At 39.6% G+C, this 14657-nt stretch overlaps 1 protein-coding gene across 1 annotated transcript in view; it reads right to left on the bottom strand.

The window, feature by feature from the left end:
- The window catches only part of Chchd3 (coiled-coil-helix-coiled-coil-helix domain containing 3), a 265714-nt gene that overhangs the window by 51376 nt on the left and 199681 nt on the right, over nucleotides 1-14657 (bottom strand). Inside the window, exon 6 of the mRNA XM_026392785.2 lies at nucleotides 117-187. Within this exon, the coding sequence (XP_026248570.1) occupies nucleotides 117-187 (71 nt within the window). The remainder of the gene's footprint in view (nucleotides 1-116; nucleotides 188-14657) is intronic.

The following is a 14657-nucleotide window of genomic DNA, read 5'->3' as shown; positions in this document are numbered from 1 at the left end:
ACTTTTGAGTATTCCAGAGTGCTACCTAACAAACTATCTTCTGTTCAAACAGCAATGAAATTATTCTTTCATCCTGTTAAGAATAGTAAATGATCATAGGAGGATTAAAAACTTACTTGAACTTCGCTTCTACCTCTTCAGCAGCCTTCTGATATTGCTCAGTGGTGACTTTGTAGAACTCTGAGCTCTGTGGACAAAGATGGATATTAGAGTGTTCATTACCCAGGAGGACAAAATGTGTGAAAGACTTACAATTTCCCAAAACAAAAACAAATCATAAAACCTTATTTCAGCTGCTGAAGTATGGAAGGATTTCTTGTACTAAGTTGCATGGATACTTTTAGAAATGCATGGAAGGCTATTTGTTTAAATAACATACTGGTTGATACATAGATTTCAATTACAGAACCAAATTTCATAGTTATAATTTGTCATTATTTAATCTCCATAAGAAAATTCCTAGCATATTTTTGAAATACTACTTAGATCTGTCATATTTGGAATCTACCATGGCAAGATCAAAGGACGTTTGAGATGAAATTTGCCTATTATTCCATCAGAGTTCCAACTAGGATGTTAGAGGATTATTTCTTTTACACAACATTTTGGCCTCAAAGTGAATTCTTTATGAATAAATTTTTTTTTTTCAATCACCTCCATATGACCAAAAGAGCATCGACATTCAGAACCATCATTAGGAATGAGAGGGCAGACTTGGGTAACATTAATTTAAAAAATGTTTCCTCTTATATGAACTTGTAAGCAACACAAACCAAATTGCAATGGCAAAATAATGCCTTTCCTAGGGCAGCTGACTAACTACCTTGAAACCAATCTTACCAATCTTAGAGGGTGGCCTAAATGACCCCACCAGCCCTCAGACTCAATGAAATATCCTGCCAAATACACGGCAGTGCTAAAGAACACAGTACAATACAGTGGTCTATTGTGTGCCTTCATTCCTTAATCACTCAGGTTTCACATGCATGGCTTGGGGTAGATTATTTTTTAATAAATCATTGTTGGTTGGTGAGAAAATGAAAATGAAATCCACTTCACACCAGCGACCCCTTTGCATTTAACAATCTGGGTTGTCCAATGACAGTCACATCCAGGTTTCTAGGATGTAGATAAAATCAATAGGTATGTGATTAGACAGCAGATGCAGGGTGGCTGGAGCCATAGACAGGTCACCATTTGAGATGATGAATGGCTTTCTATCAACCTATAGTCCCCTACGATGCTAACATTTACTATAATCTTATTTGGGTTACGATTTATCTTTCTTGCACCTGATCAATAAAGATGAACAGAACAGTTGTAAGGATCGATTGTAATTTTTTATCATTTTCAAGCACAAAGGTGCATTTCTGACATGAAGACAATATTCGAAGTATACTGCTTCTGCATTTTTAAAAATTGCAATTTGACTGATCAACTGCACCAGTCTATATGCTGAGAGGTTTTAATTCATCTGTTGGTCTAAAGCTATCAAAAAGTCATTTGTCTTCTCAGATATTTTAACTTCAGGTTATGTCACATTTTCCTATCTGTTTCACTTATTAGGTTTTTTTCCTTTAAAATACACCAGTCATGACATGTTCTTTTGCAATGTTTGATTTAAGCTTTCTTTTGAACTTTTTTTTTTTTTAAACAATGAGGGCAGCAAAAAAAAGGCAGTTACTAATCTATCACTAACAATGACAAGGAACTCCCAAATTACTATGATTAACTGTCAAGTGGGCATTATGTTACTGAATTATCTATTAAAATGCTGGCAAAGCAATAACATCTTGATTAATACTTTCACTCATTTTAAGAAACTATAACATCTGGACAGAATGGGGTTGAAAGATCTGGTTTCTGGTTCTTTTCTGTGACCTTGAGTAGGTCTTTTTCCCCCAACCCCCACCTCACTTCCTTTCCAGGTTCTTAGCCTGTAACTATGGATGGTAATATTAGCCCTGCTTAACTCTATCCAAACTGTTGTAGAAATCAAATAAGACAAACAAGAAAGCTGTGAAAACTGTTAACTGTTTTTGCAGAGTACGATCAACATCCAAATAAAATAATTTTACAAGAAAATAACTAATTTGGGTCATTCCACTCTGGGTACAAATTCTAACTGACCAAAAAGTAAATATGACATTTCTAACAAGAACAATGCACAGAGAGCAAGGGTTTGCCATAATAAGGTGAGCTCTCCTCTCGTTCCATTATGCCAAATGCAGGTAACATTATTACTGAATGTGTCAAAATTTCCCCTAGGATGTTAAAACACAAAAGTCCAGTACACCCATAGCCTGCAAACTTAGCATGTAATCTCAAATTAAAGTTTTAGACTTTATTTAGGCTCCATTTTTCAACCTCAGTGACCAGTTTCCCATGCCGCATAAATCTTCCTCACAATGAGACTTCCTCAGGAGGCAGCACCATATGAATAAAATACTAAGGGAATAAACAGAAACATACTCAAGACACGTAGGCGGACAGTGTCTGATCCACTCAAATAATTTCATATTCATTCAACATTAGGTCCTTATTATCCAAATAACATCCATTTTGGGAAATTAAACCCTGAACAAGTTTTTCCATCTTATATGAGAGGAAAGAAAAACAATCATAATGAGAGGCCATGGGGGGCCAAGTTAAAAATTACAGATGGCGTTTTTCAAGTTCAGAAAGAACAGAGATCTCCTTTGGCCTCAGAAAACACTTTCTAAGCACCACCTATTCAAAATGAAAAGACTCCAACATAGCTGCCAATGGGAGAATGGATAAATTTGCACAGTGGAAATTTGTAGAGAAAAGGAATCAAATATATGTGTGTGTGTGTATATGGATATTTTATATACATACATATAAGTATATACACGCACACACAGGGTGAGTTGAAGAAATATGGTAGGATGCAATCTATGTCAAGTTTAGAAAAGTGCAAAATAAAACACAAGGATACTAATGACCAATTTCACTGGCTATCTCCAAGTTATATGTAGTGGTAGAAGGGGACCAGAAGGGCAGACTGCTATGAAGGAAACACAGGGGAGGTTTCACTACAGCATTGTAACATCCCCTAAAATAAGGTATTGGTGCAGCTAGTTGTCACACTGGTTTTAAACATTTCATAATACACAAATAATTTGTCTTACCCCACCCCTGCCAGCCACAAAGGAGCCAATAACAGCAGCAAATGATTGGCTGGACTACGATATAAAAAGCTGGAAGAAGATAGATGCTGAAGACGTTGGCAGTGCAGAGATTTTATATGTTCTTGAAAACTAAGCCACTGGGTGCACATGAAGAAACAAATGTATTTTTTCCAGCTTTTCATTGTGAAATAATTTTAGACTTACAGAGAAGGGGCAAAAAATAGTAGCGGGTCCCTACATATCATTCAGCTTTCCCTCATGCCAACATCTCAGTCATGCTACAATGACCTAGAGTGATAACAATGATACATACTTGAACTAGTAGTTGTAGTATCTGGTATGCACTAAACCACAGACTCCGGAGTTTTCCATTAGTGCTCCTCTTCTATGCTGGGATCTAATCCTGGATCCTGGTTAGCATGGAGTTGTCTTGGCTGCTCAGTCTCCTCTAACCTGTGGCAGTTCTCAGTCTTTTCTTATCTTGGCACTCCTGAAGAATACGGGTCTGGTTATTTTGTAGAATATTTTGAAATTTAGGCTTGTCTGAGGTTTCCTCATGGTTCGGCCGAGTTCACGCACAGTAGGGAAGAATACCACAGAAGGAATGTGCCCTTCAGGGGCTCCATGATGTCGACAGATCTTTTTACTGATGTTGACCTTCATCACTTGATTATGGTGGTGTCCACAGGGTTTTTCCACAGCAAAGTTACAATTTTTCCTTTGATATCTTGTAGGAGATACTTTGAGACGTGCAAATATCCTGTGGCTCCTCAAAGTTTTGTCCATCACTTTTCTGTACCCACCAGTAAGTCCTGCCTGCAACCATAATGATCCCGTAATGTTCTGATGCTGCATATTCTTTTGTGGTGCTGGGGATGGAACCCAGGGCCTTACGTATGCTGGACAAGCACTCTACCACTGAGCCACATCCCCAGCCTGTGCACTTATTTTTAAGTAACATCACTGCATACCTTATTGATATATAATGACAATCTTCATTTACTTTTGTACTTGATAATGAAAGCGATGTAGCTTTATATTAAGTCTTTAGAAATAAAATTTTCCAAGAGTGGGTAGCCGTCCTAATGACCCCCACAGTGTGATTAAAAATTATGGAATGGGAGATAAAGGGGGCCCAACTCTTGCCCTACTGTATTGTGAAGCTTTGGGTAAAGGCCTATGGCCCAACTACATAAGGGGTACGTTTGGACCTTACCAAACTGCAGTCCTGGGTAACACCCTCAATCTCTGGGGCCAAGAAGTTGCATTTTTAAATATTTCAGATGATTCTCAATACCCACTAAATCTGACAACTAATGGGCTTTCAGAACAATGAAAGAAGAATGTACTATTTAACTTGCCATTCATAGTGAAAAATAATCGGTGTTCCTGAAGAATGATGGCAAACATCACTTTCCATAATTAAATATAGCTATCATCTTTACAAAGTTGTTCCAAATTAGTGATTCTGCCAGCATTGTCTGCAAACCACTAGTGGACCCCAAACTGCTGCAAGAGCTCTGGCTTCACACATTGCCTAGCAACGCTGCAATGTTGCTACCCTGAATGGAGAGGAAGGAGAAGTATAATAATTTTCAGAAAGGTTGCTTTTGTTATCTCTGTTGTCTTGAGTTGGTAACAGGTGGTAATGCTGCTATGTTTTTTTTGTTAATTACAGATTACTGTTACTTTAAATTCATCATTGTAACTAAGTTTGTTATTTGGTTAACCCTACAATCTGTAGTAACATATAATTACACCAAGTGTATTTTATCTAATCATTTTATAATAGCTGAATATGGTTCAAATAAGTAACATCCACATTCTCATTTCTAAATTAGTTACATGCATATTTCCTTCAAACTTGGCTGATACATAAAGTCCTTTTATTGTATGGGTGGGGGTGAAATCCTGGTAAGATGTCTTTAAAAAGAGAGCCAAAAGGAACAGGTAGAGAAAGGTGTTCATGACCTTGCAAGATGGTCTTTCGATGAATGATTATTGCTTTGCATAAAGGCTTATCACTTCTGTCTGTAAAGACCTCGACAGCCTAAAATTAAAAATATCTCCACTCATATTTGTTCTGTGTAGTCTCCTGCCCCATCAACCACAGGAAAAATTCTTGACATGATTTGCGGGGTGGAAGTATAAATTCATGGCAGGTAAATGTGATTTAAATAAAATACTAAAGGTCCGATTTATTAATTTCTTCCTTTAAGACAGAAACTTTTATTGATAAAAGCATAAAACAGGTTTCCCACCAAGACATTCTTCGAGAGGTAGAACTCATAAATTCAAAGCAGATGATAGTATCTTTTAGCACTATTAAAAGTCTGATAAAGGCTATCTTTCTTTATCAAGCGTAATGAGTTCCTGGAAGGTGAATGATCTAAAATATAGCAATATAATTCTTCATATTTGGGAGATATTTCTGCCACCTATGTTAGAGGACAAGGCATTACTGGAAACAACAGGTATTTTTATTTTCTACGTAAAACATCTTCCAACCTGAGGCACCAGCAATCAATTACTGGAAACAGGAGCATCGAGCTGAGTGGGGACATTGTTCCACTGTACAAAACTTTTAAGTGTTTCATTTAGAACATGAAACATACCTTGCCCACTGCATTTTGCACTGCGCAGTAGAGCACTATGGTTAAGGACACGGACTTCTGGGGTCACGTTGCCAAACCATGGTTCCACCCCTGTGGAATTGAATAAGTTACTAGACCTCAAAAACTTGCCTCCCGTATGTAAAACAGGGTGAGTAACATCAATTGCCTGGTAGGATTCTTTGGATATTAAATAAGATAGTACATGAAACTAATATACTTTTTTCCAAGGGACATTTAAAAAATATTTAGAAAAGAACAAAGTCTTTCCTTCTATTAAACCAAGCACTACATTCAGTGTGGAAATGTGAAGGCGATGGCTAGTCATTGTGGGAGTGTTAATGGTTATGGGGCTAACCAACTAGCCATGTAAAAATCAGACTAATAATTTTTGACCTTGTCACCAATGAAATCCAATAATTTCTAAATGAAATAGCAAAAGTACTTTAGTGCCAGGACTTTCCACAGCTTTAACTCTTGCTGTGCATTGTAAAACTCCAAGTAGTATTGTTCATGAGGTTTCCCAAACTGATTGCTCCTGGAAACCTTTGACTATGATGCATCTTTTTTTTTTTTTTAACTTTCTTTTTAAAATTAATTAATTAATTTTAATTAGGTATCTATGACAGCAGAATGCATTTTGATTCATTGTACACCACTGCAGCACAACTTTTCATTTCTCTGGCTGCACACTTTGTAGCGTCACACCATGTGTGCAGTCATACATGTACCTAGGATAATGATGTCCATTTCTCATCCCACCATCTTTCCTGCCTCCATGCACCCTCCCTTCCCTCCTCCCATTTGCCCAATCAAAGTTCCTCCAGTTTTCCCATGCCTCCTCCCTCCCTATTATGGACTAGCATTCACTTATCTTGAGGGAAGAGAATCCTCTGTAATGGTCCATGAGAAATGTTGAATTAAAGAAAAGTCCAAATATTATTTCAATCCTGCACTTTTGACACACTACTTTTCTTTTCTCAAAGCAATATTTTCTTATGGATTACTTTAAAACTAATGTTAAGAAATGAGAAACAAATAAGGAAGGAGAAGAAATTGACAATATCGAAAAATGATTCAAAACTGATGACTGATGCTATCACCTTTTATTCAAAGAACATGCTATTATTGCCAAGAGTTTTTAAAATGTGAGATGAAATCCTTTCAAGAAAATTGTTGCTGTACCTGCCTCATGTTCCCTTGAGTCCTGTGGTAGATTACAAAAATAGCCACAATTTCTTATTCCTTTCTGTATTCATGTCCCTTGGCTCTTGGCATGAAAGGTAAGGTCTGTTTCCCCACCCCTTCAATCTGGGCTGTTCAGTGACTTCTCTGGACAACAGAAGGGAATGGAAGTAGCAATGAGCCAGTTACAAACCTGGGCTTCTGTCTTGGAACCCTGCCCAGGTGCCACATCAATAAGCCCAGGGAAGCCTACTGAAGTACCCAGGCCATCCTAGTCCAGCCAAACCTCTGCCATCTCAGAAGGAGAGAGCCCACACTGCCCAGAAGACACCAGCTAAACAGATGACCTGCAGAATCAGGAGGTAAATACACGGTGAGTGTTTTAAGCCTTTAGTTTTGGGACAGTTTGTTATATACAAAACGTCACTGATTCATGTCCTTTCTCTGTGTTCTCATAAAGAGCACAGACTTTTACTGAAGCACTTACCACACTAGACCAACAATATGTGTTTCCATATGGTCTCTAACTATCCATAAGAAACCCAAGGCGGGTATCTTGTCCTATTCGTCTTTACACTTAGAGCACTTAGCAAGATACATGGCACATAAAACTCACTGAAATAATGTTAGAGTGGTAGCAGTAATCCTGAATTGCACTTCAACTTTGGCTCTTATTTAAAACAGGATGGGACAGGGAGACAAGTCTTATGTAAATATAATACTGTCATAACAAGAATAAGATGAAATACTCTATTTATTGGATCCTAGATGGATAATACTTCAACCTGCAGTGCCACACATATGTACACACACACACCCACCCACACACACACACAAAGGGCACGGATGTTGCTTAAGACTGTTCAATTATAGCAACACTATAGTCAGAGCCGCAAACAGTACCTCTGGCTAAACCGGTAAAGCAATTATTTTTTTCATGTAATAAGAAGTTTGGAGGTTGGAAACCGAGGACTGATGTGGCTGCCCAGCTGCGACATCATTTAACTGGGTTCTTTTATCTGTTCCTTTCTAGTCTCCCTTAGCATTTAGCTTTGTCCCCATGGTCTCAAGATAAGTTACGGTACCTCCTGCCCCCCATTAATATATCCATGCTCTAAGGGAGGAAGAAAGGAAAGGTAGAGAGGGGGAAGAGAAGTCCTCTCCAGAAATTTCCACTTAACATCTCTTTGGCCAGAATTATAGACCATGCACAATGCTGGCTGCAAAAGAGGCTGGGAAATTCAGTATTTTTGCTTTCTTACTTTAAGGGTAAAGAAAGAGAAGAAGGAATTTGCAGAGTTTTATTGAGCCAATTTATCATACCTGCCACAGAGAGTTGAGGCAACAGCACAGAAGCATGTATAGAACCGTATGGGTAATTTAAGATGCAGGATTTCCAAAGTCCCTTCAATTCCTAATCTGGGGTATGTGTGGGGACTCACCCATCTGATACCCAAGAACAAAGTCTTAGACAGTGTTGGAAGGAAATGGAAATCAAGAAGAGCGGGCATCATTCCCAAGTTTCCTTGGGCTGGCTGCAGCCCAGGTTTGTGAATGCGTGATACACTGCCATTTTCCATTTTCAGAATGTCTCTCTTTTAAAAGTATATATTAAAATGCACACGCACAGATACACGTTATTGCTAGATTTGAAAAGTGTCTGTTTTCAAGTTCTAAATTAGATCAAAAGAAAACATGCACACATGCAGTATTCTTGCAATCTTTTCTCGGATTCTGAGTCTTATTTCTGCTCCCTTGTAGCTACTATGATAGCACCTATTGTGTATAAGAAAAGAACAAATTGAAAAGTCATAAGAAAAATTTGTTAATTAGCCCTTGGCAGTTCTTTAACAAAATGCTTCATAAAGAGATTAGGGCCTAAGTAGATAACACACCGGAGCCAAGGTATAATTTAAATTCTGGTGGCCTGAAACCATTTCCTAGAGGAGAAAACATTCCTCCTCACTGTCCACTCAAGGACTGTGCGACTCCATTGTTCATTTAGGCCAAAATGAACAGCAGAAGGAACAAGTCTGTTCCTGAATACGATCAGTCCAGCCGTAGGTGTGGTTTTCCTCTTTGTAAGCAAATCTACAACTTCAGCTAAATACTACAGGTCTCAACACATCTCACAACATACCCCATACACATGTCACTTGATGTGGCTTGCCAATTCAAACAAAGGTCCAGGACTCAAATACCAATGCCAACAAGAGAGTTCCTAGGTCCAAATCAGTCTTATTTATATGTTTTGTGATAACACTCCCCTAAGAAGTAGGTTATAACACATGATACAGGTACATGTTTCCTCCAGGGTGAAAGCAAGCATTTAGGAACCCAACTTAATGCTCCATCAACTATAACTCAGACACAATTCAAGTCATGGAAACCCTGAAACAGTTATTTATTTAATAGCATCAGGTGGCCCAAAAGAGTTCGTGCCTTATCCACCATCCTGTCCGAATCACACAGAATCCGAAGACTGACTTTGCAATATAACTACATTTATAGCTCAACAATTTTAAGAGCTATTGATTTAAAAGAAAAAAATCACTAATGGTCCAAATTTAGTTTATCTAGTGGTTTCAGTATTTCTCCTGAAAAACCTTTTATCGGAAAACTTAATGGCTGGTGTGAGTTTCGCCTCTCTGTTTCCCTGTTGTAGTCTGTTAAGAGTTGGGCAAGAGAACAGTGGAATCTGAAATTCTCAGTAAGAGAAAGGTCCTTTGAATAGAGTAGCTGGCATCTTAAAGGACCTTTCACTAGTGGAACTTTTAAAAGCCAGGGCCCTGGTTGCATTGTCTTCTTTCATGCCCTTCTTGCCCTTGTACCTGCTGTCCCCAGGACAAAGCTCATTGAAACAGCTTGCAAATTGCCGACAGGGGCTCAGATTCATGGTATATCAGATCTAGTATTCTGCATCTAAAAGTACACCAAGCAAGGAATGGTTTGGGCTATTTAAACTGAGTCTCACTTTTTAACATCTAAAATGAGGTGTGATTCCATCAACGGAATAATAGAAGTTCAGTGGTTGGCACATAGCCTGATTTCTCCTTGCAGAAAGCAGAGGTTCTCAGTAACAACACCAGTCCTGACAACAAGTCCTGGATCCCCCGGCACTTTAAGAGTCTGAATTTCCACTAATTTACCTGCAAACTACGCATGAACCTGAAACGTAGTCGCTGAGTAGATGGTTTCACACTGCGCCTCTAACAATCAACTTTGTTATTTGTTTTGTTGTTAATATTAAAGTCAAAAGACTACGTATTTATCTTTAGGACTGCTAAATTTCTGCTAATAACCATTTGTGAATATCCATCAGTATATCTTAGTTTTCTCAGCCCTATTTTTTTCAAATTTGTTTCACTAGTGATCAATACCAAATGACTAACACTTTCTATTCATTCAAAAATCCTATGACATTCTAAAGACAAATGAAGATTCCAAGTAGGAAAAAAAGAATCTCATCCCAACATCTCGCCTTCCTTTTTAGATAATCCTGGCTTTAAGCTGGATACAGTCAACTAAAGTAAACTATCATACTTGCTTCTAATTAGGCTGAGCTGTAAGCAGAATTGTTCCGTGAGACTTCCAGGTAGGCTGCATAAAGAGAGTTGACAGGGTATCTTTTTAGGTTATTTGCATTACCCCTCCCAACCCCCACACCCACCACCCCAGCCTCCCTTTTGCAATGTAGATGTGATGGCTTGAGCTCCAGCCGCCATCTTGGAATGTGAGATTAAGGAGGGAAACTGTTAGGGTACAGAGTTCTGATGACACCAAAGCTACCAGGTCAGTCCTGAGTTGCTTACCTTTAGACTTTTATTAGATAAGAGAAAAATAAACATCTTTTTAAATTGAGCCACTCTAATTTTTATGATATACGGAGTCCAACTAATCAGGCACAGTCCTTCTCGAAGCGCTGAGATGTTTGCCTTTCATACGCCTCATGAATAACTTCAATAAAGCCAAACGCAGTGACACCCTGGGACAGCTCTCCTTTGCAGTAGTACTTTGCTTCCACTTGTCAGAAATTTCCTTTTCCTTCTGCCTCTGTCCTTCTCCAACCAAGAACAGGGAGTATTAGAAAAAAAAAAAAATTTCCCAGTCATGTTTAACTCCAGCATCAAATCTCATCATCCCGAAAAAGCCGCATCTTGTGAAAAGCCCATTGTCTCCTGGGTACCTGGGCAAAAATTAATAAACTGCTTTTGTAATTACTCTTTCGCTCCATCTTTACCATTTCTCATAAAAGCAACAGAGCTATTCAGAGCTGCTGCTGGCATTTCCAGTTTTATTCCAGGAGCTTTAGAAACTTCACTAATTAGAGTCTCAGGTTTCTTTTCCTTGACTTAGTTTTCTAATTAAAATAGGAATCCCAGATTCGCTGGCAGCCTTGCCACTACGCAGGATAACCTTAGCTAAGGCGTCCTGTCCTCAGTTTCTTCATCTGGGAAATTTAAAAAAACACAGCTGCACTCAAAACTCCAGGGCAGCCTGCGTTTCCTTTCGTTTGTCCACCTCTCCATGCCCCACGTACTGAAGGTCGGGCCAGTTACGAGGCCAGGAACCGGGAATATAGTGAGCAAACAGAGACGTGGCCCTGCTTTCATGGAGCCGATGGCAGCAGAGACAGGCATAAATTTTAAAATCACAAATAAATGTGTAATTAGTAAAGTATCACCGTGCCCTAGAATGGCTATGGAGAAGTTTTTACTTCTAGGAAGGGGTTTTTCTAATGAGTCTCTAAAGCCCAATATTTCTCTAAAGTACCTGACTGCCTTTCATATTTAGCTCCTGAATTAGCTATGATTTCATTTCCTCTTTATTTCTCTGGTTATTTCTGTAAGGCACCCAGAGGCTACATCTCTGCGTTCTCTCTCTTAAAAGTTATTCTGACCTCTTTTAAGGATAGAGATCTAGTGATGTACACCTGTAATCCCAGCTACTCAGGAGGCCAAGGAAGGATGATTGCAAGTTCAAGGCCAGACTGGGCAACTATGTAAGACCCTGCCTCAAAAGAATGATTAAAAAAAAATAATAATAAAAGGAAGGGCTGGGGTTGTGGCTCAGTGGCAGAGCACTTGCCTCGAACATGTGAGGCACTGGGTTCGATCCTCAGCACCGCATAAAAATAAACAAACAAAGAAAAGATATTGTGTACAGGTATAACTAAAAAAAAATTTTTTTTTAAATAAAAGGAAAAAGGTCTGGGGATGTATCTCAGTGGCAGAGCACTTGCTGACATGTGTAACCCCCAGGACCAGAAAAAAAAGAAAGGAAAAAAAAAGAGAGAGAAAGAGAGTGAGAAGAAAAAAAAATGAGATCTACTTGTCTTAATATGGAAAATATGTGAACAAAGCTGCAAAACACTTCGAAGAGTGTTCCTGAAGGTGACTGGCATGTATTCAGCACACCGATACCCAGGAATGTCCTGTGATGAACGATTTGTATTTCTCATTTAATAGCATTCTGTAACAACTTAAGGTTTTAGCATGGCCTTACCTAATTTTTATAAGAAAACTAATTATATCTTAATTTCCATGAGGCATCACTCCACAATCTTTATGCAAGAAAGTTAACTGCTCTACATAATACTGGGAAAGTGACTGGTCCTTTTCTACCCCAGCTCCCATTTTTTCATGCTTAATTGTATTTTTCTCACTATGTCCTTTTGTATTATGCCAACAGAAGGTCTTAAAGCCCTGTCGGTAGCTCTTCTCCCTGGGACAAAACAGTACCACTCTTCTACCCTCACTTTTGGACTTGTGTATCACATGCATGACACCTTTCTGCTCACACCGTGGTTTGTGTCTCACTGTTTCTTCCACAGGGTGAGACAAAGCAATTTCAGTTACATCAGAAGGATTATCAAGAGAATCTACCAGGATGTCTTACAAGACCTGTAGGGTAACTCTTAGATTACTACATGTTACCGGTACAGAAAACTCTGCTTCTCTTGAGGGCTGTGTGATGCAACACTGTCACTCTGGAGGTCACAAGTCTTCCTCGGGAAGCGCTGGAGGAGGTGACACTGCATACACATTTAACAGCAACCAGTGGGCTGCTTCACAGTGGAAGAAGCTGAGCTATCCGCAGTGTCTTATCTAATTTTTATAAGAAAACTCTCAGGCTTGCTCTCCCCTGTACCAGAGCAGGTCCCTTCCCCTCTCCCGTGGGCAGGTCCTCCAGAGGTCTAACAAAGAAGCTCTCCTGGAACAGTGGCAATGGAGCCCTCTTGAAGACAGTGAGCTAAGAAGAAAGCCAAAAGCCACCACCCTCACTGTAGAGGAAGCAGGCAAACATTAGCTCATTTACCAGCAACTACTTAGCCCTTGGGCCAATCCCAGTTTACACGGATCATCCAAGGAATTTATGGCACATGCTTACTTGATGACCTGGCTTCCAGTCTCTCGACAGGCCACCCTCAGATTCACTCATTCAAAAAGCACTGTGGTCAATGCGCTAACAGGGCCAGGCGCGGGGACAGTCCCTCAAGAGGCTACGGGAGACTAATGGGGAGAGAGATGTACAGTTAACCAGGCACAGTCCACAAACATACCTGGCCTCAGTTTTTACTGCTCCATCTTTGCAAATACCATCCAACTTAGATCCATCCTACTGACAGAAAATATGATGCTATTAATCACATAAAGAAAACACACACTGAAAGATTATGGGAAGACCTCTGAGGTCATTTTCTTGGAACCCAGGTTAAGAAGAGTGAAAACACCTGTCACCCTTGAGCTTATTTACAGTTCATTTTCTAGAAGAGACTCATAAGCAACTGGTGGGAGAAGAATGCTTCCCAAAGCCAAAGAAAAGCAGGAATCTCTGTGCTAGGGAAGAAATGGGACATTAGAGAGGAAATGGGAGCTTGGAGTGGAGAGAGAAGACAAAGCTAGCCTGCTGCCCACTTCTGCCTAAAACTTGATTTTTAAATATGTAATTTCATCAGGTCTCTCTCATGAGATGAGATGCAGATATCCACTGAGGCCCAACCAATAAGGTATTCTGATCCAGAGACTCTACTTACACAGAACCACCCTGAAAACCGAGCACACTCGTCCACAGATGCGACAGCGCTCTCCCTGCTCAGAAGTAATACCTCGCCAACAATAAGGGGCTCTCAAGAAGGTGAGTGCCACAGACAAGCTCAGATCCCAGACTCTGTGCACCCCCTGAGGAAATAAGATGAGGAGAAAATCCTGACTGACTCCAGGTTTAATGAGGAGCTGCTCTGATGCTGCGGATAAGGGGAAGCATCCTCCAGCTTCCAGAGATAATTTCATCACCTTCTTAGAGAGTTATTTGTGTCACCTTCTAAGTAAATAACATTACGTGGTGTATAAAATAGATTTGCTCATTAACAACTCTGGTGCTCACCCTCTTTTCATGTGCACATTGAACACGTACATTCAACAGTCTTGGGGCCTGTATCTCACACCTTCATTTAATAACGTCTGGACTGTGCGGGGAACTGGCATAGAATGGCCGTCTGTCAGTTTCTCCTTTGTGAATCGCTTAGTGAATCACGGGCACTGTGCACTGTCAGAGGTCTAACTAAGAGAAACTCTAAGACCTAACCACAAGGAAAAATTTTAAAAGAATTTTATTATTTTCTAAGTAGAAATTTTACCTAACAGAAAATGCCATTCTTAAAATCTCCCAGTCGGGGCCTGGAGGAGGTAAAGGTCTAGAACACAGG

The sequence above is a fragment of the Urocitellus parryii genome, chromosome 3 (genome assembly GCF_045843805.1).
Source record: "Urocitellus parryii isolate mUroPar1 chromosome 3, mUroPar1.hap1, whole genome shotgun sequence".
NCBI lineage: Eukaryota > Metazoa > Chordata > Mammalia > Rodentia > Sciuridae > Urocitellus > Urocitellus parryii.
This window is presented reverse-complemented; position numbering and strand designations above follow the sequence as displayed.